Source organism: Vulpes vulpes, chromosome 12 (genome assembly GCF_048418805.1).
Source record: "Vulpes vulpes isolate BD-2025 chromosome 12, VulVul3, whole genome shotgun sequence".
Taxonomy (NCBI): Eukaryota; Metazoa; Chordata; class Mammalia; order Carnivora; family Canidae; genus Vulpes; species Vulpes vulpes.
In genome coordinates this window covers 149,679,928-149,706,866 of record NC_132791.1, presented here as the reverse complement: position 1 = coordinate 149,706,866, position 26,939 = coordinate 149,679,928, and the positions used below count along the sequence as shown (strand labels likewise).

General features: G+C 37.8%; 1 protein-coding gene and 1 pseudogene across 2 annotated transcripts in view; both read right to left on the bottom strand.

Annotated features, from left to right (window-relative positions):
* Positions 1-9,761: 9,761 nt before the first annotated feature.
* On the bottom strand, positions 9,762-10,495 carry LOC112926083 (rRNA-processing protein FCF1 homolog pseudogene; annotated as a pseudogene).
* A 764-nt stretch (positions 10,496-11,259) lies between these two features.
* Positions 11,260-26,939, bottom strand: part of TM2D1 (TM2 domain containing 1) — a 41,671-nt gene continuing 25,991 nt past the window's right edge. Inside the window, exons 6-8 of one of the 2 annotated variants that reach the window (XR_011995975.1) lie at positions 26,054-26,124; positions 16,580-16,709; positions 11,260-14,192 (exon numbers count right to left, since the gene is read on the bottom strand). Coding sequence is in view for 1 of the 2 variants with exons in the window: in XM_026006971.2 (XP_025862756.1) it covers positions 16,599-16,709 (111 nt within the window). In the remaining variant the exon portion in view is untranslated. The remainder of the gene's footprint in view (positions 14,193-16,579; positions 16,710-26,053; positions 26,125-26,939) is intronic. The other variant, XM_026006971.2, reaches the window with a different exon arrangement.

Sequence of the window (26,939 nt, the reverse complement as noted above, 5' to 3'; positions counted from 1 at the left end):
TAAAAAGAAAGATCAGTATGGTGGGAGCAGGAATGGTGGATGGAGAAGAAGCTGGGACTGACCGGGTAGACCAGACAGGAGTTTGTCACAGGCTCCCAGATAACAGGGATTCAGGTGCCTGAAAAACAGTTGGAGTGAGGACGAAGTAATGATTTCAGAGTACTTATAAGGTGGAATTGAAAAGATTGGTGATCTATTGGATGTAGGGAGAAGAGAGTTATCATCAATGATAACTGCTAAGGGGCATCTGTCTGGCTAGATCTGTGGAACGTGAAACTCTTCATTTTGGAGCTGTGAGTTTGAGTCCCATACTGGGCACAGAGATTACTTAAAAAAATAAAATCTTTAAAAAGAGAGAGAGTGAGAGAAGGAAAGAACGAATGGACTGCTCAGTTTCTCTCATGGTAGAGGTGCTGCTATTTCCCACCATAAGGACACTGGAGGAATAAATTTAGAAATGAAGATGAGGCGGTGCCTGAGTGGCTCAGTGGTTGAGCATCTGCCTTCAGCTCAGGTCGTGATCCTGGGGTCCTGGGATCGAGTCATACATCAGGCTCCCTGCAGGGAGCCTGCTCCTCCCTCAGTCTATGTCTCTGCCTCTCTCTCTGTGTCTTCATGAATAAAGTCTTTTAAAAAAAAAAAAAGAAAGAAAAACAAATGAAGATGAGTTTTCTATAAATGGTGCTGGAACAACTGGACATCCACATTAAAAAAAAAATTGACACAGGCCTTACTTATACCCTTCCCAAAAACTAACTCAAAATGGATCACAGACCTAAATGTAAAATGCAAAACTATAAAACTCTTAGAAGGTAACATAGGAGAAAATCTAGATGACCTTGGATTGGGTAATGACTTTTTAGATATACAACACCAAAGGCACAATCCATGAAAGAATTAACTGTTAGGCTGGGCTTCATTAAAACTAACACTTTTTACTTTGTGAAAGACAATTTTAAGAGAATGATAAGACAAGCCACAGACTGAAAGGAAATACTTGTACAAGACACATCTGATAAAAGACTGCTCTCCAGAGTATATGAAGAACTCTTAAAATTCAACAATAAGTATACAAATAACACATCTACAAATGGGCCAAAGACTTTAACATCTCATCAAAGATCTACAGATGACAAATAATCATATGAAAACCTCCTTCACAGGGATCCCTGGGTGGCTCAGTGGTTTAGTGCCTGCCTTTGACCCAGGGCGTGATCCTGGAGTCCTGGGGTTGAGTCCCATGTCCGGCTCCCTGCGGGCAGCCTGCTTCTCCCTCTGCCTGTGTCTGCCTCTCTCTCTCTCTCTCTCTCTGTGTCTCTCATGAATAAATAAATAAAATCTTAAAAAAAAAAAAAAAAGAAAACCTCCTTCATATCATAGTTCATAAGAAAAATGCAAATTAAAACAAGAAGAGGGGCAGCCCTGGTGGCTCAGCAGTTTAGCGCCACACTCAGCCTGGGGCGTGATCCTGGAGACCTGGGCGAGTTCCATGTCGGGTTTCCTGTAAGGAGCCTGCTTCTCCCTCTGCCTGTGTCTCTGCCTCTCTCTCTCCTCTCTGTGTATTCTCATGAATAAATAAAATCTTTAAAAATAAATAAAGCAAGAAGATACCACTGCAAACCTATTACAATGAGCAAAATTCAAAACACTGATAAGACCAAATGCTGGTGAAAATTGAGGGCTACAGGAACTCTCATTCGTTGTTGGTGGAAAGGTCAAATAATACGGCCCTTTGGAAGACAATGTAAAGGTTTCTCACAAAACTGAACATCCCCTTACCACACATTCCAGCAATCATGCTCCTTGGTATTTACCCACAGTTATTGAAAAGATATGGCCACATAAAAACCTTCACACAGGGCAGCCCCGGTGGCGCAGCGGTTTGGCGCCGCCTGCAGCCTGGGGTGTGATCCTGGAGACCAGGGATCGAGTCCCACATTGGGCTCCCTGCATGGAGCCTGCTTCTCCCTCTGCCTGTGTCTCTGCCTCTCTCTCTCTCTGTGTCTATGAATGAATAAATAAAATCTTAAAAAATTAAAAAAAAAAACCTTCATACAGATGCTTGTAGCAGCTTTACTCATAGTTGCCAAAACTTGGAAATGACCACAATGTCCTTCAGTGGATGAATAAATAAATAAAGTGGGGTACATCCAGGCAATGGAATATTATCCAGCACTAAGAGAAATGAGTTGTCAAGCCATGAAAAGACAGGGAGAAGTGTAGATGTACATTCCTAAGTGAAAGAAGCCAATCTGAAAGGGCTGCATACTGCACAATTCTAACAATAATCTGGAAAGGCAAAACTATGGAAACAGTAAAATGATTAGTGGTTGCCAAGGGTTAGAGGGGAGGGAGGTTTGAGTAAGCAGAGCACAGAGGATTTTCAGGCCCAAGAAAATATAGTATCTGTGTGATACTATATTGGTGGATACATGTTACAACACATTTGTACAAACCCGTAGAATGCACAACACCAAGAGTGAATCCTGACATGAACTATAGACTTCTGGTGATTATGACCTGTGGGTGTAGGTTCACCTATGATAACAAAGTGCCACTCTGGTGAGAGATGTGGATAATGGGGCAGGCTATGCATGGGTGGGGGCAGGATATATATGGGAAATCTCTGTACCTTCTGCTCAGCTTTGCTGTGACCTAAAACTGCTCTAAAAAATAAAGCCTCTTATAAAAAAGAAGAAGCTGAGAATAATTTTGAAAATGCTGCGTATAGACCCTGCAGAAATATAAATAGAAATATTTAATGGGTAGTTTAGTATTACTACTTCCTTCTCAACTTATGGATGAGGGAACTGAGACTCAAAGCAGGGAGGATTTTGCTCAAGGTCACACAACACACTAACTGCAGAGGGTAGAATTTGAACTTGGGAAGTTTAACTCCTAAGTCAACAGAAGTAGACATGTGTAAAATAGGTTTTGAGGCTTGCCTTAGTTTCTTATTATGGCTGTACCATTTTAAAAGTAGAAAAGTTGAGAGTGCCTGGCTGGCTCAGTTGGTGGAGCACACGACTGACACTTGATCTCGGAGTTGTGAGCCTGAGTTCCACAATAGGTGTAGAAATTACTGTAAAGAAAAAAAAAACCTTAAAAAAAAGTGGAAAATGTAAAGGGGCCTAAACTGAGGTAAGTGTCCAATACTTCACTAACAGGGGTCAAATGTTGATATTAGTACACTGTGACAAGTTATGGATGTCTGATGTAATGTTAAGAGCAACCACTCAAGAAAATTATGCAGAGTGATATACTCCAAAGCATGGTAAATAAAGAAATGTCAATTTAAAAAAATGTTCAGGTAATGCCCAAGAGGCAAAAAAGAGAAACAGAATGAGAAGCAGAGAGAGAAAGACAAAAAAACAAGTAATAGATCGCAGATTTAAGCCTAACAGGTCAATAATTAATTTAAATGCAAATGGCTTAAACATAACCATTAAAAGACAAGGACTAGCATAATGGGAAAAAGGGATGATCCCACAACATGCTGTCTGTAAGTAATTCACTTTGAACGTAACAACTATAGTAGTTTCCTAGTGGGGCAGCAACAAATTATGGTAGACTTAGTGGCTTAAAACAACCCACATTTATAACCTTTCAGTTCTGGAAGTTACTAGTCTGAGATGGGTCTTACAAGGCTAAAATCAAGGTATCAGTGACTTATGTTCCTCCGGAGGCTCCAGGGGAGAATCCCTTCCTTCTTTTCCTAGCTTCTAGCACCCACTTACATTCCTTGGCCCATGGTTCCTCCCTCTATCTGAAAAGCCAGTGGTGTGGAATCTTCAAATCTCTCTGCTCTCTGGCCTCTAGTCAGTCATCTTATCTTTGGCTCTCCTTCCTTCCTCTTTCCCTTGTAAGGGCTCTTATGATTGTATTGAGCCCACCCATATAATTCAAGATGATCTCCCCATTTTAGGACCTTAATTTAATCACCCACACTAAGTCCTAGTTGTCACATAAAGTAACATATTCCCAGGTTCTGGGGATTAGGACATTGACATCTCCAGAAGGCTATTACCAACACAATAATCAAGTCAGGAAAGTACATAATGACATATAATAATATGACACATATTAAGTGATTTAGTAGCCTAAATCTATCTCCCCCGCAAATCTATCTCCTTCCTATTGTTTCTGATAATCTATTTACTGGTCTTTTTTTCTTTTTCTTTCTTTCTTTTTATTATTATTATTATTTTTTTGAGAACCACCTCTAGCAATCACCCATTCCATGGTAAGAATTTAATGTTGGGGGCACCCGGGTGGCTCAGTTGGTTAAGTGTCTGCCTTCAGCTCAGGTTGTGATCCCAGAATCAAGCCCTCTGTCGGGTTCCCTGCTTAGCGGGGAGGCTGCTTCTTCCTCTTCCTGCAGCTCCCCCTGCTTGTGCACGTGCTCTGTCAAATTGAATAAATAAAATCCTAAAAAAAAAAAAAAGAATTCAATATTGATAAAATTCTTTTTTTTAATATTTTATTTATTTATTCATGAAGACACACACACACACACACACACACAGAGGCAGAGACATAGGCGGAGGGAAGAGCAGGCTTCCCATGGGGAACCTGATATGACACTCGATCCCAGGACCTTGGGATCATGACCTGAGCCAAAGGCAGATGCTCAACCATTGAGCCACCTAGGCATCCCAATGTTGATAAAATTCTTATACTGTTCTAGGCACTGTCCCAAGCCCTGGGACCACCAAGGACTTGAATAAATCAGCATGGGCTCATTTCCTTACCACTCCCTCCCTGTAGACAATAATCAGGGTTGGGATCATGTTTGGATGCCAACCCCTAAAGTAAATTATTCAAAGCAGAAGGTTATTTAATCTCAGATTAATTTATATTCTTATTAACCTATTCTAGCGGGAATATCCGGTGAGCACCTATTACGTACCAGGGACTGTTCTAAGGACTGATCCAAGAAAAAGTCCCTGCCCTCACCAAGCTTACATTCTAGTAGGGGAACCAAAGGGAAAATAAGTAAACACATGTCATTTCAACTAGCATTAGTGCTGTGAAGAGAAATGAAGGGACCAGTGGAGGACTGACTGGGGTAGTACTCCAGAAGGACAGTCAGGGGGGATTATTTGAGCAGAGATTCAAAGATATGAGGAAGCCAGGTTGCAAAAACCTGGGGAAGAGCATTCCAGGCAAAGGAAAGAGCCAGTATGAAAATCTTGAGGTAGGAACCAATTTGGCATATTTGAAGCACAACATGAAACCATTAAGAATCAGCAGGAAAGTGACATGTTCTCATTTACTTTTATTGTTTTGGCTGTGTGTGAACAATATATTGTTATATGTACAAGGGCAAGAACAGAAGGGGTACACAGTAGGTCAATATATAGTTGAGAATTAATAATAAATTCATGCCTTTCAAATACCCTTTTAAAGACTTGCTGTAGTTATTTAGAGCAATTTGTGTCGTCTCCAGCCACTTGACTTCAACACTTGATTCAATCACAAATCACATAAAGAAAACATGTCATTTCCCCTATGTTTCTAATGTTGCGATTATCAAATGAATAGTCAAATTTTGAGGTTTGTCTGAAAACCAAAAACGGACCCTTAAGTCTTCATAATCACATCCTCTTACATATAAAATAAGCTCACATGATTAAAAGTTCCAAACACCACGTATTTTCTAAAGTGTTCTGGTAAGACGACGTTTTTCTTTGGCATAGCAGCCCAAAGAGCTCTAACCTTAATCATTTTTCAAGTTTTAATCTCCACATGGCTTGGCATATTCTGATAACATTGACAAGGTAAAAGCAGCATTTTGTTCTATGTGTAGCAATTGTAAGCAATTAACCTTAATTTGGGCTGAAAGTAGCAACATTTCTGCCTCATAGCAACATTTCTAAATGTATTAGACAAATATCTCCAACAAACTTCATATTAAAAGCAACAAAAACAAATTCTACCACATTGCAGCCTTCTCTTACTTAAGGAAAAGTCTTCAAGCACCAAAGGTGCCAATAAGACTACTCTCTTGGGGGGCACCTGGGTGGCTCAGTCGATTGACCCACCTGCCTTCAGCTGAGGTCATGATCTCAGGGTCCTGGGATCAAGCCCAGCCTTGGGCTCCCTGCACAGTGGGGAGTCTGTTTGTCCCTCTCCTTCTATCTCTTCCTCACCCCTGCTCAAAAAAGACTACTTTCTTGAGAAAGTAGAGATTTTTGGCCCGTATTACACAGAGTGGCTATATGTAATGATAGTGTTAATAAAGGTTAGAAAAATGTAGGTAAATAATGTCCCAAGAACACACCTTACCTTCCTTCTGTAAGACAAACTTTCGAGGGCAGCTCTGGTGGCCCAGCAGTTTAGTGCCGCCTTCAGCCAGGGGTATGATCCTGGAGACCCCACGGGTCAAGTCCCACATCGGGCTCCCTGCATGGAGCCTGCTTCTCCCTCTGCCTGTGTCTCTGCCTCTCTCTCTCTCTCTGTGTCTCTCATGAATAAATAAATAAAATCTTAAAAAAAAAAAAAAAAGACGAACTTTTGAGCCTGCTGGTATTTCACTCTAGGTATGACCACACTATGGCCCAAGTATGTGGAAATCCTTGCAAATTCAGAGGGACCCACCCAATGCCTAATGTCGTCATTCTATTCCTTTAAAATATATTCAGTAAATAATGACTGTTACCTATGTCATTTTTAATCTCTCAACATCACCTAATTGATATGATGATCCCTGTTTATATGAAGTCAGAGGGGCTCGGAACTGTATGTGTTTAGTCACAAAACAAGTAACAAAGGCAGGATACTGACTCAGGCCTGGTTCTACAGTACTGCTTTGATGCTTTTCCCACCAAACTGTGCTGGTTGGATGTCAGACCTTTGATACCATCTGTTAGATCTGCCTTTTTCTTTTAAATGTATTATCTATTCTTTAAAGTCAGAGTCACATCAGGGATTACGGTAAGTGTATCTTGAGGAAGAAGGAGAGGGGAGGAAAAGAACAAGATTTTCTTGAGTTCTTTATTCTAATTTACCCATATTATCATTTACTGTGTCAAATATGTGCATGTAAATAATGTATGTTTATTGTGGAAGTTAGAAAATTCAGATAAGCCAAAAAACAAAACCCACCCTAACTAAATAAAAATCACCTGCAATCCCACCATCTACAGATGTGTCTGGATCATCTGACGTCAGCGGGACTAAGCAGAGCTTATGACAGTATGGTCCCACCTACCATCTGTCTCCTTGTCGTACAAACATAATCAGACTTGTGCTGCAAATGTCAGATAAAGCGGCAGCAGAAAAATCTGGGTTTTACAAAATCATTGCTCCATCTATAGTCTCATTTAGATATTCATAAACCATGTTGGCATCTGCATGACGTAAAGTTGAGAAGTTTAAATGTTTTATTTTATTTTATTTTATTTTATTTTATTTTATTTTATTTTATTTTATTTTATTTTATTTTACTTATGTATTCATGAGAGACACACAGAGGGAGGCAGAGACATAGGCAGAGGGAGAAGCAGGCTTCCTGTCAGGAGCCCAATGTGAGACTTGATCATAGGACCCCGAGATCAGGACCTGAGGCAAAGGCAGATGCTCAACCACTGAGCTACTCAGGTGCCCCTAAATAAGTTTGTTTTTTTTTTATTTTTAAAATATTTTATTTATTCATGAGAGAGAGAGAGAGAGAGAGACAGTGACACAGGCAGAGGGAGAAGCAGGTTCTATGCAGGGAGCCAGAAGTGGAACTTGATCCCGGGTTTCCAGGATCAGGCCCAAGGCTGAAGAAGGCAAGTGCTAAGCCGCTGAGCCACCCGGGTTGCCCAAGTTTGTTTTTTTAAACAGCAAACTATTGGTTAAGTAAAAACCTCAGTATAGGCAGATAATTTCCATACTGAAAACATTAAACAATCTATTAAGGAACATCTCTTATTACATAGTCATTAGCAGTGTCTCATAGAATTAAACAGTTTTAACTACCCATTGTAGGCAAGATAACAGGTAAAGATCTGGGTTTCAATCCTAGCTTCAACACTTATTTCATGGCCTTAAGCAAGTCATTCAATTTTTGTGGGACTCACTTATCTTGAAAATGGGGATGATGATATTAACTCTTTAGAAAGATCCTACAGAAATGTTGTGAGGACTAAATCATTTAAAATATAAAATGAGGGATCCCTGGGTGGCTCAGCGGTTTAGCACCTGCCTTTGGCCCAGGGCGTGATCCTGGAATCCTGGGATCGAATCCCACATCGGGCTCCCTGCACGGAGCCTGCTTCTCCCTCTGCCTGTGTCTCTGCCTCTCTCTCTGTCTCTCATGAATAAATAAATAAAATCTTTTAAATAAAATAAAATAAAATAAAATAAAATAAAATAAAATAAAATAAAATAAAATAAAATATAAAATGAGCTTAGCATAGGGGCATCTGGGTGGGTCAGTCAGTTAAGTGTCTGCCTTCAGCTCAGGTCATGATCCTGGGGTCCTGGGATTGAGCACCCCCCTTGTGATCCCTGTTCAATGGGGAGTCCACTTCTCCCTCTGCCTCTGCTCCTGCTCATGCTCTCTCTCTCAAATAAATAAATGTTTTTTTTTTTTTTAAATGAGCTTAGCATAACACCCTGCACATGGTAAGGGTAAAAGGATCTTTTAAGTTAAAATCCTTGAAATCCGGGCAGCCCGGGGGTGGGGGGTGGGGGGTGGGTGGGTTTGGGGGGGGTGGGCTCAGTGGTTTAGCGCCGCCTTCAGCCCGGGGCCTGATCCTGGAGACCTGGGATCGAGTCCCATGTCAGGCTTCCTGCATGGAGCCTGCTTCTCCCTCTGCCTGTGTCTCTGCTCTCTCTCTCTCTCTCTCTCTCTCTCTCTCTCTGTGTGTCTCTCATGAATAAATAAATAAATAAATCTTTTTTTAAAAAATCCTTGAAATTCTAAGATATTGAGCCTTGATATTTTTATAAATCCTTCCTAAAAAAATTTTTTTTTAAATATTTGTTTTCTAAGAAGGTAAATAACATTCTGTCTCCATCAGACAATGACCGGCTTTAAGAGCATTGCTAGGGATCCCTGGGTGGCGCAGCTGTTTGGCGCCTGCCTTTGGCCCAGGGCGCGATCCTGGAGACCCGGGGTCGAATCCCACGTCGGGCTCCCGGTGCATGGAGCCTGCTTCTCCCTCTGCCTGTGTCTCTGCCTCTCTCTCTCACTGTGTGCCTATCATAAATAAAAAAATAAAAAAAAAAAATAAGAGCATTGCTACATTTACTAAGAAATAAGAGACTAGCTCGATTTAAAAAGTTAACTAGGCTGGCAGGCTCAGTTGGTAGAGCATCTGGCTCTTGATCTCAGGATAGTGAGTTTGAGTCCCACGTTGGATATAGAGATTAATTAAAAGAGAGAGAGACAGAGAGAGAGGCACCTAGGTGACTCAACTGGTTAAATGTCTGACTCTTGATGTCGGCTCAAATCATCTCAGGGTTGTGGGATAGAGCCCTGCATCCAGCTCTGTACTCAGCACAGTCTGCTTCAGATTCTCTCTCTGCCCCTCCCACGCTACTCACACACACACACACTCTCTCAAATAGTAAGTAAATCTTAAAGAGAGGGGAAGAGAGATAATAAGAATAAATGTTATCATGCTCATCAACTCAGGTACAAATGAATTAATCCAGGACTATTTGGGTACTCAGTGCTGTTCAGAATTTTTATTCATTCTTAATTAGTAACTTTTCTCATTTTCTGAATCTTCCTTTCTTTTCCTCTCAGTAGGGAAAAATAAAGACCATTGTGATTGAGCTTCTTTTATTTTTTTTCTTCAACACAGCATCTAAAAGTGAGTATATTTAACCATATTCAGCTTGTAACAGAGCAAATGGATAAATGGAGAAATAATTCATGCTACAGCTTATTATTATATGAACAGGCAATAGAAAAGGTTGGTAGATGAAGGTAGTGGAACTCTTTTAGGAATTAGAACCAAGAGGCTCCATAATCATCTGGCATCCACTCAGTGTTGTCCCTATGGTTAACGAAATGTACCTGATGGGAACTCCAGGGATCTTTCAGATCTTTCATTTAAGGTCCCAGTCAACTGTGGCCACAATGTAAAACTTGTGAGCTACTCTCTGCACAGAAACAGTCATCTGCAAAGGTTCCTTTGTGTTTGGACAATAATTGTTCAAATCTTAGATCCCTGACAATCTTTAGAGTCACTGGATACTTCGGCCCCAATTTCTCAATTTCAGCCATTGTGGTCAGTTATTCGAGGGGTAAGACATTCCATCATTGACTATACTAAGTCGAGTTTGGCTTTAATGGAAAAGTTGATAAAGTTGGTATCAACCAGGATGTGGCCCGGTGGGCCCAGCTAAATGTTATATTGGAAGAATAAGCAGGAAGGATGTTGGGAGACTTCTCTTTCCTTTAGCACACTGGCATCTTTTCTTTCTTTTTAGTTATGTCAATCTAGTTCTCTCTTTGTCTCTCATCTTTGAGACTAAGCATTCACTCCATGGTCACATATTTGCCTTCATTTCCCCATATTCACACTGCACTCGTTAGGGATCACCTCCTACTTACTCTTTAAAAAGCCTCCTATCTTGGGATCCCTGGGTGGCGCAGTGGTTTGGCGCCTGCCTTTGGCCCAGGGCGCGATCCTGGAGACCCGGATCGAGTCCCACATCGGGCTCCCGGTGCATGGAGCCTGCTTCTCCCTCTGCTTATGTCTTGCCTCTCTCTTTGTGACTATCATAAATAAAAATAAAAAAATAAAAAGCCTCTATCTTGAAGTTTTCTGGAGGGCATTAGATAATTCAATCCACTGTTGAACATCCTGGGCCAAACGAGTCACTTTGCTGTCCCTCCCTGATACTCATAACCAGCATCTTTTCTCCAGCAGTTGTCCTGTTTTCAAACAGCTGCTCTTCTGCAGCCTGTGGGATGTGAGGGGCAGCAATGAGCACCAGTGAGCAGTGGGCTAACTGCAGAGCAGTGGTACTTACAAGTCCCTACAGTATCTGAACCACGGTTAATCTGTACCAGGATAATTGAGGGTTGACTGCCGTTTTGTTTGAACTATTCTCCATTACCCTAGTTAGCCATGACTGTATATGATTATTTTTTGACTAAGAATGGCAATTCTAGAAAAAAAGAATCAAACACGTTGCTGATTTACTGGAATAACTTAAATACCAAAGAATACATAAAGGAATTACATAAGTAAATTATGATACAGGAATGGAATATTGTGCAGCCATTAAAAATAATGTTGTAAGCCATTAAAATTGTGTTGTTAAAGAATATTTATTGAAATAGAAAAATCTTTACAATGTGAAGAAGCAGGCAACAAACAGTATGGAGACTATATTATTTTTGTGAAGGAACTGAATAAAAACAACTGGGACATATGTAAAAATATGAACATTGTTATCTTTGGGCAGTGGAATAAGGTTTTTTCTTTGTATTTTTTTTTTTAAAGATCGTATTTATTTATTTGACAGAGCAAGCAAAATAGCACAAGCAGGGGCAGAGGCGGAGGGAGAAGCAGACTCCTCGCTGAGCAGGGAGCACAATGTGGGACTCGATCCCAGGACCCCAGGATCACGACCTAAGTCAAGGGCAGACACCCAACTGACTGAGTCACCCAGGTGCCCCATTTTCTTTGTACTTTTTGGTGTTTCCCAGAATTTTTGCATACTTGTATTAATTTTGTAAATAGAAAAAAGTAAAATGAGAGAAAGGCAGAGGGAAGGTGCCAGAACCCGGGAATACCTACATTTAAGGTGTTTGATGAGGAAGAGGAATGGACATCTCAGACTTGTACTTTTTAAGAACTAATTTTTCTTTTTGCTAGTTCTTGCTATTAGATCTATTTTAGCTTCCTAGCCTCCTATTAATATTATATACTTAACCTAGCCTTGAGCATCTAGGTTAAAATAAGGGGAAAAGACTTTTTTTTAATAAAACAAAAACAAAACATACAAATCAATATTTCTTATAGTCCTAGGAATCCCATGAACAGATGCTGGCCATACACATAGCACAATCTTTGAGGTCCTAAAGAGGTCTTTTATTTTAATACAGTGTAGGTAAGAAATCCTCCTTGGTAAAGAAGTACTTCTGGAAATTGTATTAATTATTTTAGGCTTCAGTAGTTATCATTTGTAAATATTTTTTTAGACACACTGTTTCTGTAGCATTGAAAGAACCCATTCCATTCCATCCTAGAGGTTTACAGGTGTTAGGAGTAACCCAAGTAGTGACCAAGCTAATCCATCTCACAATTTTGGCCACTGCTCTAAAAGCAGAGTTATCATATAAAACATCTCATACAGAGGCCTCAAAATATGATTCGTACTCACAGACACTACTAACAGCCAAAATAAAATAATGCTCCATTAAAGCAAAATGAAGCAAAACAAAACTGCATTTACATGTATTACATGCATTTACATAAAAATATATATAATAAGATACAGAAAAACCATTTGTTAAAAATTACATATATTAGGCAACAGAGAATTGGGCAAACCGGAAAAACTTTAGTGTTCTTGTCATGTAAATTTAGGAAATTATAGATAAAATAAAATCTACAGGTTTAAGAATGTATTGCAAAGAGACTTTATTTCCAGATTTTATCTAAAACCCTTTTGGAATACAGCTTATATGAATAAATACTTGGAGAAGCACCTGCTTTTAAACAGACTTCCCACTAATCAACTTAATAACTTACAATCACAGCAAGAATCAAGATTACTTTTCAAGATTTGATTCCAAGTATTTCTTACATAACTGAACTTACATGGCTGTAGAAACATAAAGGCTTCAAATCTGGGCTTAGGTGATCCTGAGGTTAAACTCCAAAGCGCTCTCTGCAATCAAAAGGAACTAGGAAATACTAGAAAATGGGCATCTACCAGCTAGCTTAACCATCTATAGTATAGAAATACTACCACTGTGAAAAATTGGTCCCCAGGGAACATAAGCTCCTTAAGGACAGGCATGTTCGTTTGTATTTTGTTCACTGCTGCACCCCAGCATCTAGAACAGTGTCTCCCACAGAGTAGACACTCAGTATTTTAACTAACAAATGAATCAGAGACCATTCTTCATGTACATGAGGAGTCAATCCAATTTCATGTTATTTATTGATACTGCATAATCTCCCACCAAATGGAGAAGCTGTTACTGAATGATGAAGATGTTATGAAGCTAACTGTACTATAACTGTATACTTTTGAATAAAATGAGTGATAAAAAATTATGGTATTTCCTCCCAAGGAGTCTGGACTGAAGTAATTGTGAAATCACTATGCTTGTTACTAAAGAAAGCATGATATAACTGAGGACATAACATTTCATGTGTTTCCATCTTCTTACAACCCTTCTAAACACAGTAAGAAACCCAGTGGTAATGTACAGGGGCTGCTTCCTTCAGACACTGGTGCATCCCTGAAGGCACTTGTGCCTACATCTGCCTGGCAGTGCAAACAGATGGAAGACATTAATCATGTGTTTGGTGTTCCCACCTTGTCCATCCAGCTTCAAAAATAACTGCACTGAGCTAGATGAGTCAGCAGCTGGTCTTCCAAAAGCTAGTGCATCACTCCCAAAGCAAAAAGGAAAAAGTTCACATTTCAGAGGCCTGAATCAGTGCCAGAAGTATCCATGTAGCCTCAAGGTCTCAGACTCCCCAGTGATCTTGTGCTCCCTGGATACCAAGGCAGAGACAGATCTGCAAGCTGCAGAAAAACAGGTGGGTTCTCATACACAACTGTGGCCCCAGGCAATAGAGTAATGGTTTATGTTCACATTGTGGATTAACTGTTTTGAAGGATCAAAATGCAGAAGACAGCAGTATTCAATATTTAAGGTTTTCTTGACAAAAAAGCACTAAAAATGTGAATAAGTCATACTTTTATTTTTCAGAAGCGAAAATGGCAAGTGGCAACTTGCCTTTGGAAAGGACATTAAAGAATATCGGGGTAATAAGCTATCTCATAGAGACAGTAGCCCACGCATGACTCTATTAGCACATAGCTCTCAAAGAAAGTCCAATTAAATAAATCTCAGAATTACATGCTTTCAAGTAAAGCAACAAAACAAAAAAGTATCAAGAACAACAAAAAGTGATATAGAATCCATAAAGTGGTATGTGAAGAAGAAAAAGGAAAATCTGGAAATCCACACACTGATTGAAATCAAGGGAGCCCAAATCCTAAAACAGAAAAAAGAAATACGTTAAAACACAGTATTTTAGGAGTCAAATGAGGTTACTGTAGATGCACATTTTACTGCTTCAATTTATTCAGGACATTTTTTTTTCTCTTAAAGCACTTCCATATTTGCTGTAGGAGATAACATGAATGACAGTGCAGAGATCTACCTTCTCAATGAGCTCTTCAAGTTTTAAATATCAAATCTGAGTCTGGAATCCCAGTTAAACGTTTATATAATAGACTACAGAGAATGAAATTTTTTCTAAATTGCATTTGCTTAATTTTCCCAACATTATGGCTTAAAAACAATCTGTACAAAAAAAACCCAAACAAACAATCCGTACACTTGAAAGAGACACAACAATTTACAGTATGAAAACAGTGAAACTATATGTGAAACTATACAACCTTTCTTATAAAGTAGGACTAACAACTCCAAAATGAAGATGCTTACTGCAAAATGACAGAGTTGATGGTGGACGGGGTGGAGTGGGCGGAGCAGAGCCACCAGTGGAATGCAGAGAAGACCCGCATTCAACATGCAGTGTTGTACTGATTAGTAGTATCTTAGTCTCAACTTACTGAGGTCTCAATTTATCCCCCGGTAAGAAGAGGCAGATGGATCTCTAACCTTCATTTCAGTTTTAAACCCAAAGACTCTTATAGTAAGAAAAGATCTGAAAAACTTCTTGGACAATTAGTTGAATAAATTCCTCAGATCCCAACAGGGTCTGTCACTGTTCAACTCTCATGACAAGAACTATAAAATATATCCCATAATTTCTACTGTGAGAAAAGAAAAATCTACCTTAGTGGCAAAGTTCATCTTCATCTCCTATTTATACATTCACAATAAAGAAAAATAAACATCTGTTCCTTTCTTGGCCTCTAAAGTACTCTCTGAGACAGAATCAACTGAAAACCTTAGGACCATGACTCTGGCCAAAATGTCTAGCCTGTACTGGGGCACCTGGATGGCTCAGTCAGTTGGGTGTCCAGCTCTTGATTTCAGCTCAGGTCATGATCTCATGGGTTGTGGGACTGAGAACCATGATGGGCTCCATGGCTGGGAGTCTGCTTGAGGAGTCTGTCCCTTTGCCCCTCCTCTGCCCTGGGGCTCACACAGGTGCTCCTCTCTCTAAAAAAAAAAAAAAAAAAAAAAAAAAAAAAGTCTAGCCTGTCTTTCTCTCTGCCTTCTCTCTCTGAAAGTTGCACCCTACGTGTTATATAGGACTTCTCCATTGCAGAGGAGATTGTACCAGGGAATCATTTTCCTGATAATCTATCAAAAGCCTAAGAAAAATCTAGCATTTTTGGAAGATTATTTATTAGGATAGACTAATGTATGGCCCTGGAGATAAAAGCCTTGTAGTAGCAGGGTCTTAGAGAACCAGAGAGTTGGACCAGAAGAGTTGGATCACCTGACTTATCCAGGTGGACCACTTGTTTAAAGATTCGGCCAATTAACAATTCTTATAGATGGGGCCAAACTTTAGGTTAGAGTAAGTATTTTATAGTCATTCAGGGTTAAGATTCAATCACCCTTCAGGTTTAAGGAAGAAGAGAAGAGAAGAGCTTTAAGGATCATACTGACCCCCAAGAAAGCAGTAGAGCAGGAAAGACATGCTGTATGAAACTATCTACAACACAGTTTCTTCATTACCATCCTATGATACTATGAACTATCTTTTTGCTTTGGTATGATCTTTTTGTGGTGAGCTCTCTCTTCCAACCATAATCTCTGCAGAGACTGAATCAAAGATGCTCAGAGGGTTGAACGTCTGCCTTTGGCTCAGGGTGTGATCCCAGAGTTCTAGGATCGAGTCGCATATCGGGCTCCTTGCATGGAGCCTGCTTCTCCTGTCTCTGCCTCTCTTTGAATCTCTCATAAATAAATAAAATCTTTAAAAAAAAAAAAGAAGAAAAAAAGAGAGAGAGAGAGAGAGAGAGAGAGAGAGAGAGAGAGAGAGACGGAATCAGCAACTGCAGGAGCAATGAGGGTACATAAAAATGCTTTCCAAAGTCTAGAGATTGGGATCCCTGGGTGGCTCAGCGGTTTAGCGCTTGCCTTCAGCCCAGGGTGTGATCCTGGAGACCCGGAATCGAGTCCTGCATTGGGATACCTGCATGGAACCTGCTTCTCCCTCTGCCTGTGTCTCTGCCTCTCTCTCTCTGTGTCTCTCATGAATAAATAAATAAAATAAAAATAAAAATAAAAAAAGACTAGAGATGTTTCAGGCAAATGGAGACCTGTGTTCCTAGACAGGCAAAATGAGAGGTTTAGAACATTAGAAGATCTCCTGAAATTTCCTATGGCTCTCAAATTTCCATAATTTTGTACAGATAATATACTATAATAAAGAATAAACAGGCATATATCACTTACTGTTTCTTCTTAAAAATATTTATGGATATAGCTGTGTTTTTCTGAACGTCTCATTAGTAATACTCAGTCTTGTGAGTCTGGTTCCATAATAATCTATAATGTAACTACTTCCATCTGAGGGTCCAACAATCTAAAAAAGAAAATTTTCAAACTTATCATTTTACAAAGACATTTTCACTATACTTTGTGTTCACTCTGCTTAGTTGTTGCTAAATTATTTCAGTAGCACCAAAATACAACTTAAACTAACTCAAGCAAAAAAAAAAAAAAGTAACTTAGTGACTCCTATAGCTGAAAAAAGGGTACTGGGGAAGACTACAGGATCAAGAGCTACAGGAACCAAGGCTTTAAGAACTGAAATTCCATGCCCTCTTAGGACCTTGGTCTGGTCTCTGGGCCTTTCAGCTCTTACTGCCTTCATTCTGCAGGGAGGCACTCCCACTTGGTTAGCCAACAGCTCCAGATTTACATCTTCAAAGCTCAGCAGCTCCCCCACAGAAAGAAAGAAATTTTCTTCCTCAGTGTTTGTATACCAATTCCACTGAGGGACTGAGTCATCTGTATGGGTTTTATGCCTACTGCTGGACAAATTACTATAGCCAAGGGAAGAGGATTAATATGATTGGCTAAGCCAGTCCCCGTAGGAAGTGAGGTAGTGTGACTGACAATCCTTCCAGAACCACATGGAACGGAAGAGAGAGAAAAAAACAACACATGCTCATTGCAGTCATCTTGTCCACTTAATCATATTTCTAACAATCCAGTTAACATGATCTCTACAAGTTATTCTTTACGGTAGTAATCTTCAAACTGTAGCCTTAGGAGCACACAAAGATTTACCAAGGTGTATGTGAACCCAGATGGTTTCAATGAATTTTGAGATTCTTAATTCCCATAAATACTATTTGTAAAATTGATCCACCTGATACCAAGCTATGGCGGAAGCATCATGCTAGATCTCCTTCCTACTTCCCCCTCCTTATGGTCCTTTCTCCAACTTGATGACAGTAAACCACACCTGCCATCAAAGCACACCTGGGTCTTAAGACGGTACATTGCCTCTGATGTGCCAAAGAGATAATTCAAAATACCGGACTGCAGGAAATCTCCTTTAATTAAGAGTCCAAAAATTGCTCGCTCTGCCTGGTCTTGTTCAAAAGACGCATTCCCAGTAACATTTTACTTTTTTTGCTTAAAGATAATTTGCCGAATTATTTCTATAATATGTAATGTGTTCATGCTGTTTTGATCAATTGTGTATCAACAATTATAATGACAACAATCCAGTAATTAAAGAAAATTTTAAAATCTTTCCAGTTTAAGGAAAAATGACCTGCAGATTTTTCAATCATAAAAATATATTACATTAGGATAAAATTCTGTGGGAGAATGGAACTAGAAATACAAATTCAAGGAGAAAAAGAAACTATGTAAAAATCACAATGGTTAGTGAAGGGTTCATTCTTGTCTTTTTAAATGAATGATATTTAAAATTCTATGGTATTTATATCCTGTTGGATACATTTTAAAATTTGATATAACAGTTTTATTTAAATATGTCAATATTTGCAAAACAGAAATTATATCCTTTGCAACTATTTAAACATGATGAAAAATTTAAATGTCAACTTAAAAACATGAGGAGGGTAGGGATTTTTTTAAAAATTCTTTCAGGAGTTATACAACTAGTTTTAAGAACACTGCTGTTGCACATGCTTCGTTTTAAAAAAAGTTTGGTTTTTAAACTATTTGACAAATACTGAATTCCTACAACACTACAGGCACTGTGCTAGGCATTATACACATAGCAATGAGTTAGATACAATCTCTGCCCACAAAGAGCTTATACTAGTGAGCTATAGATTATGAATATTAATATTCAAATAACACAAAGCACTTTTGTGCTAAATACTATGCTGTATGCTGTTATGCACTTTGACTTATTTTCCAAAGATTAAATTAATTTGGCTTGACATTTATGACTGTTATTTAAAAATTTAATAAAACCTTGGGGCGCCTAGGTGGTTCAGTCAGTTAAGTGGCTGACTGTTGATTTCGGCTCTGGTCCTGATCTCGGGGTGCAGAGGTTGATCCCTGCATCAGGCTCTGTACCCCATAGGAGTCTGCTTAAAATTCTGTCCCTCCCTCTTCCTCTGCCCCTCCCCCTGCTCTCTCTCTCAAATACCTATATAAATAAATCTTTTTTAATTAAAAAAAAAAGAATAAAACCTTTTTAATGGTCAAGGTCCCAGAGGAAACTACTATGAGCGCTAAGCCAGGAAAAGAACGGGTAACTAGGAGTCACAACATGTTTTGAGACTATATGAGCAGAACAAAAAAAAAAGTAAAGACTAGCCTATAGAAATAAATCAAATCATATGGCAAAAAACCCTTCTAATTAGGAATATATGCATAGATTGGAACCAGGCCTTTTGTCCCATTCTCTTTTTCTTCCTTTGCTATCTCCCCTAACAACTATACTTATTCCTGTTGAAAAGAAGTATTCAAGGTTGGAAATAAGGAATGTCTGATTTGGTGAGCTTTTAATAATCATGCATTTCTAATAAGCCTACCTGAGGCTCACTTGCCTCTCTTGGGAAATGAAAAACTGACTAAAACTCAATTAGGATCTAGATGTTTTACAATCTTGTAAAGTTAGTAGTTAACATGTAGAAAAATGATAAGGTATTGTTTTGGTTTGTTTCATTCTTTCCTCTGTTCTGTAGAGAGGATAGCCCCAAAGGACAGAGTTTTATTACTTGGTAATACCTGATCCAACTCTGTATCTAATTTAGCCATTTGATTACCATTCCTCTCCACTTGAACTATGTAATTGTGGCTCCTCAATAACTAGTTCTGTCATGGTAGTTCCAATCCTCCGTCCAGAGACTGGTTCAGCCTGGGCACAAAATCTCATTCTGGCCGACCACCTGTGGTGCAAGTTCATGAATGGTACATCTGTCTTTAAGAAGATACGTGTGATGGGCAGCCCAGGTGGTGCAGCAGTTTAGCACTGCCTTTAGCCCAGGGCGTGATCCTGGAGACCCGGGATCAAGTCCCACGTCAGGCTCCCGGCATGGAGCCTGTTTCTCCCTCTGCCTGTGTCTCTGCCTTCTCTGTGTGTGTGTCTCTCATGAATAAATAAAATCTTTTTTAAAAAAGAAAAGAAGATATGTGTGAGAGGAAATGGATTTTTTTTTTCTGTCTCTGAAAGTCACTATGTCTTGAAGTGATGCTAACCAAAGGACCTGAAGATGGCAGAGAGAAAGAGGAAGGGAAAAAAGAGAAATAGGAAGGGGGGAAGGAGGGACACCTGGGTGGCTCAGAGGTTGACCATCTGCCTTTGGCACAGGGTGTGATCCAGGGATCCAGGATCGAGTCCTGCATCAGACTCCCTGCATGGAACCCACTTCTCCCTCTGCCTATGTCTCTGCTTCTCTCTCTCTGTGTATTGTAATTTTACGATATTTCCATGAACAAAGGTACATCTAGGTAAGTGCTTGTAACTGTGGCCTAGCATTAAAGGATGTATCCATTCTCCTATTAGTATACACATCTAGTTTGATTCCAGCTTCCTGCTACCACAAACAGGCTACAACAGACAAAATCTTCGCACATAACCCCTTGTGGACAGCAATACAAATTTTTTAGAGTAAATGACAAGTATTTATTTATATATTAGTTATTCAGGTGATTCTGTGAATCACCTATTAGTTTACTGTACTCATTTAACTATTAGGATTTATCTTTTCTTGTTGATTTGCAGAAATTATTTGTATATTCCACATATCAATTCCTTTTACTACCTTTTATTCAGTCTATTAAGTGTTAAGCTGGTCTATGCCTATGGCATCTTTTTAAAAACAGAATTTCTTAATTTTAAGGTAATCAAATTCACTATTTTTTTCTTTATGATTTACATTTTGGGGATCTTGTTTGAAAAGACTTAACCAATCTAAGGCCATGAAGATATTTTCTTCAGTTAGCTTTATATAAAAGTTTATATCCAAAAGAACTGAATAGGGCCTTAAATAGATCATTGTACACAAATATTCATAGCAGAATGAGTCACAATAGTCCAAACGTGGGAAACCACCCAAGTGTCCATCAACACATGAACAGATAAACAAAATGTGGTAGATACATACAATAGAATATTCTTCAGCCATAAAAGGGAATGAAGTTTTAATACATGCCACAATATCAATGAACCTTGAACACATTATTTAAAATGAAATAAGCCAGACATAAAAGAACAAATATATGACTCCACTTACATGAAATATCTAGAAAAGACAAATTCACAGACAGAAAGTAGATGAAGGTTACCAGAGATAGGGAGGTGTGGGAAAAGGGGAGTTATTGCTAAATGGGCACAGAGTTTCTGTTTGGGGCAATGAAAAGGTTTTGGAAATAGTGGTAACAGTTGTACAACACTCTGAATGTCGTTAATGTTACTGAACTGTATCTTTAAAAAAAGTTAAAATAGCAATTTTATATCATATATATTTTTTTTTACCATGCCAGAAAAGTGCTTACTTTATGTGAACTTTAATATTGTAGTTTTGTTGCAATTTAAAAACTTTTGATTGTTAGTAGGAAATGTATTTTTGTTTGAATATACTTAGGTAACATCCTAATAAATTAAGTTAAAAAATGTGGTTACTAGTAAGTACTTTAGCAATAGCTTTCTAACTATGCTCCCTTATTAATGTCTTTGTCATTGAAGTCATACTGGCTTAAGTATTTCAAATTATCTTACAAATTTAAAATGTTATGAATGAATTGAGGGAAAGGACAACTAAGAACACTTTATACAACTCTATCAATGCACCCTTTTTCTATCTAATCCACTTAGGAGTTTCTCCATATGAGAAATGCAAATACTAACACTGGCAAGATTAAATCCTCTCCTAAAGACCTATTAACCAGGTGAAATAAATAAAATGACTCAACTGTCTGCAATTAGAGGACAATGATACAACATGTGTCCATCCTAGTTCTCCCCCACAAAATAAATGTATATTCTTTTAAAACCGAAATTATAGTTTTGTATTCACAGCTGACTTCTGCGTGTGGTTAATTTTAATACAAGGCTGTTAAAACTATCTAATTAGTCACATTTAAATTAAACACCAAAATTCCTACATAGTGCCAAAGTCATGCATTCAGACCCCCTGACTTCATTTGATTTAAACACCGGTTAGTATTAATCCTAAATAATCAATATAGGGACACCTGGGTGGCTCAGTGGTTGAACGTCTGCTTTTGGCTTGGGACATGATCCCAGAGTCCAGGGATCGAGTCCCACATGGGGCTTCCTGCATGGAGCCTGCTTCTCCCTCTGCCTATGTCTCTGCCTCTTTCTCCGTGTCTCTCATGAATAAATAAAATCTTAAAAATAAATAACCAATATAAACATCATTTCTCAAGAAATGAGTAAGATTCATACATTTTATCTCCTGAAGAAAACACAGTTTTGGGATTAGTCTCAAAACTAGTTTAAGATACTCTTTGTGGGGTGTCTGGGTGGCTCAGTCAGATAAGCACCTGCCTTTAGCTCAGGTCATGATCCCAGGGTCCTGAGAGCAAGCCCTGAGTTGGACTCTGCTCAGCAAGAAGCCTGCTTCTCCCTCTCCCTGTACCCCTCCACCCCGCTCATGCTTTTTCTCGCTCTCTCTCAAATAAATAAATAAATAAAATCTTTTTTTTAAAACCAAAAACATAATAGATAAATCTTTTTAAAAATATTGTTTTTTGAACATTCCTTTAATTTACTAAATTAAATAAAAATTTGCCCACAGGTTAAGTAAACAAAGTGAAATCTATCTAGTTAAGGTCACATGACAGAGCAGAGGCTACACAATATCAGTCTCCTCAGTTTTCCAGTTTATTTCCCCAACAAATTGCACCAGGGTTAAATAAATAATACAGAGGGCTATTTGAAAGACTTGATATCTACAAAATGTCTGTTTTTTATATATTGCTGTCCTACATCTAGTGAACTATCAAGGACTTCGATCAACTTTTCTAGTACTGGTAACAGATTTAGGGTGATTACAGGTTTAGTCCTTCTTTTGAGCAATAGTATATGTATGTCACATGGCAAGGGAATAGGCTAGGTGTTGGACAAAACTGGCTTACACAGAAGTGAACTTACAACTTGAGGCTTGCTTATGCTCTAGTCTAAAATGCCTAGGCTTGGGGATCCCTGGGTGGCTCGGCGGCTTAGTGCCTGCCTTTGGCCCCCGTGTGATTCTGGAGTCCCGGGATCGAGTCTTGCCTCGGGCTCCCTGCGTGGAGCCTGCTTCTCCCTCTGTGTGTGTCTCTGTTTCTCTCTCTCTGTGTCTCTCATGAATAAATAAATAAAATCTTAAAAAAATAAAATAGAATAAATAATAAAAAGCCTAGGCTTTTAAATTTTTTAATAAAATTAAAAGAATTTAAACAAGATAAAAATCAAGATAACTCACTTTCATTTTAAGCCTATAGTTCCCAAGGAAACATTTTACTTCTGATAATAAATGGAATCTTATCAGAACATTTTTGGGATTTGTTGGGATGTGAAGTCCTGTCCTCTACGGCAGAAGGCAGGACCTCAATTTATTATACCTGATTGGTACTCACTAAACCCATTTTCACCATGGCATAAAACTTACTATTTATAGTTTATCATCAACTTTTATTTTCTTCATTACCTCTCAGTGACTCTAGGAAATTTAGAACTTCAAGGTCCTAAAGGAAAGCAAGCACTTTAAAAACTACCTTTATTTAGCTACTCATCTTCCATGTAATTGGTACAAAGCCATACTTTTCACAAGGTATATTGCATTCAGTTCAAATCAGCCAAAATTTTTGATGGCATATACTATGTTTAGCATACTACTAGTGCTATAGTAAAAAAAACCATTTTTTTCTAAACAAATTTATGTGTACAAAGTCAAACCTGGTGTCCAAAAGTTAAAAAAAAAAAAAAAAACCCACAAAGCTACTGTATAATCCTGGGCTAAAATGAATTATCTATATTAAATACCAAACTAATGAGATATTTGATAAATTTGATAAATTTGTTAATGTCTTGAAATTATTCTGCTTTTGTGAATTTCTACTGTTTGTATTTCTTCCAGTCCCTTAAGGAGATCTACTCTGTAATGTTATTAGGAATAAAACATAAAAAATAAAATTAGGGACACTTGACGGGATGAGCACTGGGTGTTATTCTGTATGTTGGTATATTGAACACCAATAAAAAATTAATTTATTAAAAATAATAATAAATAAAAAAGAATAAAAATGAAAGCAATTTCTTCTGTGATACGTAGAATTTTTAAAAATTGTCACAAAGTACTCTGACATACTTCCTTCCAACAACTTTCTACATTCCAACTCATATTTCCATTTTCTCTCTACCCGTTTTCATCTTTCTGATTTGTGGCTATCTTGTCTCCACTCAACAGAGGAAACTTTTGTTTGGCAGATAAGTGGTTTTGGTATAGTTAAAAATGTCCAGATTGTGTGAGTGAGAAAGGAAGTTTAAATGAAATAAAAATACTCAGATTTTTTTCTGATAAAGAAATTAAATATTTAATCAATCCATCATAACATATATATATAAATATATAAGCACAAAGAATGAGTGCTCTTTTAAAAGAACTCAGAACTGCCTTATAAATAACTATACATATAGTAATTATATACTACAGTTACCTATAATTGAAAGACTATTACACACATATCATTAATTTATATTTATATTAATTCTATGTATTATTTTTTACTATTAATTCACACTGCCATTTCCATACTTTTTAAGAACAAAAATAAAAGAGAAACTTCAAAAGTTTATTAACAAATACTCATTATTTTCAGTAAATATAGTGACATGTAAAAGTTACTTTAGCAATATGTGCATTATACTTTATATCATTTTGATTCAAAGATGAAATAACTAGACCTATTTTTTTTTAAAGAGGATTTTCTTAGATTTTTGTTATAAACACTGTAACAAAGTATGTTTTTATAGGTCTTGAGTTCATGCACAATATGTTTCTGGGATCATAGCCCAATAGAAAAACATTGCTATTCAGTGGGGAACAATATTTAATGGCAAAAAGAAAAAAAAAACAGGATGGAGAGAATGAGAAAGAAGAATAAACAAAAAGATGATGGACAAATGTAAAAGGTTCTATGAGAAACTGGAAAAATGTATTTGGGATAAAAACATTAACATAGTTTATGATATTTATATTAAAAACATTTTATTTGCTGAAAAAATAATTCTTAAAAACTAAAATACAGTCAACATCACATGCAGACTAAGGCTACACCTCTTATTTGGCTATATTTGAAAACTTTTTTTCCCCAATCTGAAAGCAGCCTAAAGCCAAGTGACCATATCTGTTAAAATGTCTTACTTAGGGAAATTTACTGCAAAAATTCAAACACATTAACTCTGCCTCAATATTTATTAATGCAATAGGTTCAGTTCAAAATCTTTATGAAAAAAACCATTTGTTCTCAAAAGTTCAGGCATTCATGTACCAGAAAGCAGTTGTTGAATCAAATAAGCTCTATAATTTGATATAAATAAAGCTATAAAGCAATGACATCACCAAAAAAAGAACCTAGTGTGAAAATATTAACTAAATGGGTTTTGAAGGCACTGAATTCTGGATATCTTAAAGAATCCCAATAATACATTAAATTCCTTGGATCCTCATTTTAAAGTCAGAAATCCATTTCCAAGCATATGTGCACAAATACCTTAGCCTCTTCATGCCTGCTTGCCTGTCCCACAGTCAAAGAAGGCAGGATATTTGGTTAGGCATATGTTTATGAATAAAGACAGGAAAATTCCAACTTTAAAACCAAATATTTTCCTTGTTTAATTCTGGTATCTTATTGGTCCATATGCTGCCTCCTCCTCACAGTATGGTACCCTCCTCACAGTATGCTACCAAAATCTCCTGGATTTTGACTTTCTTTTGAAACATAAGGATTAACATCAAGCAGACAGAATTGAGGAGTGGAAATATTGTATGAGAAAGAAGACCAAAACTGATGATGATCTACATATATACTGACACTCTTGTTGAAGACTTTAGGTGCTCCATAAATGCTTACTGAATTGCTGTTTTGTGACATTTGTTGTGATAAATTCATCTCCTCCTCTGATTTAAGAATCCTTATGAGTTAACCACAATCGGTTCAGTGTAATTTAATGTAAAACATCTGGTGGCACTTTTAAATGCTAAAGGATAGCATTTCACAAACTATGCCTGCCTCCACACCACTGCAGCAGGAAAAAATGAGGTTTAACACAGAGAAGCAGAGAGGGTTATCAGGAGAGTTCCTGAACACATCATTTGATTATATTGACTGTCTTGCCCAAGGCCAGCCCCACTCCTAGATTTTCTACAGAATGCTTAGACATTCTGTAGAAGTAGTTCATCTTTTAGACTGAAACTAACTTACCTGCATTGAAATAAGAATGAAATCAATTCTTCCTTTCTGGCTTCAGCTAGCAGGATTTCAATTTCTATAATCTATAACCAAGAGAATACTAACATAGGGTGCCTGTCCATTAAAAAAAAAAAATATATATATATACATATTGTTTCTGCCTCCATATGTTCATGTGTAAATATCAGATCCCCACCAATATCCTATTATTGTAATTGACAATGTGGCTATGACTATCAGGAAAAGAAGTAATAAATCTGAGAAATAATCTTAATCCCTATCAGAAATTCATAATACAAATTACAAAGATTCCCAGAAGTTATCCAGTAAAGAAATCTCAGTTGAATTCACATTTACAAATCATATTTGAGCACAAAATCCTTTTTTTATGAAAAGCAGTAGTCTTTTAGAACTACTAACTGGTTAAAACACAGGCTGGGAAATGCTACTTGGAAACATGGCTATGATCCCTTAGATGTAGCATGTAAAGAAAAACTGAATATTACTATTCAGAAAACTGAATTAGATTTATATTCAGAAAAACTGAATCTAATATTTTTATTTTTTTACTTTTATTTATTTTTTAAACAAGAAAGGAATTTATCTCAATGAGGCCAACACTGGGAAGAGAGCAGACTAGCATCTGTCTCCAAAGTGCTGAAAATACTTCTAGGTTTTTATCAGGAAAATATGGGATAAAGGTAGGTGGGTAAATGCAGCAGGGGCAAGTAAAGGTCAGGTTGATCATTGTTTTGGGGTTAATCACGTGGGGTCTTGCTGGCCAGAGCAGTCCCTATTGCTTGAGGGGGTAGTTTCATTTCCGACGCCAGCAGGATCTTTTGCCTGAGTTAAGAGATAAAGTGGGCTTTCTAATATATTTAAAATACACCAGGAAAAG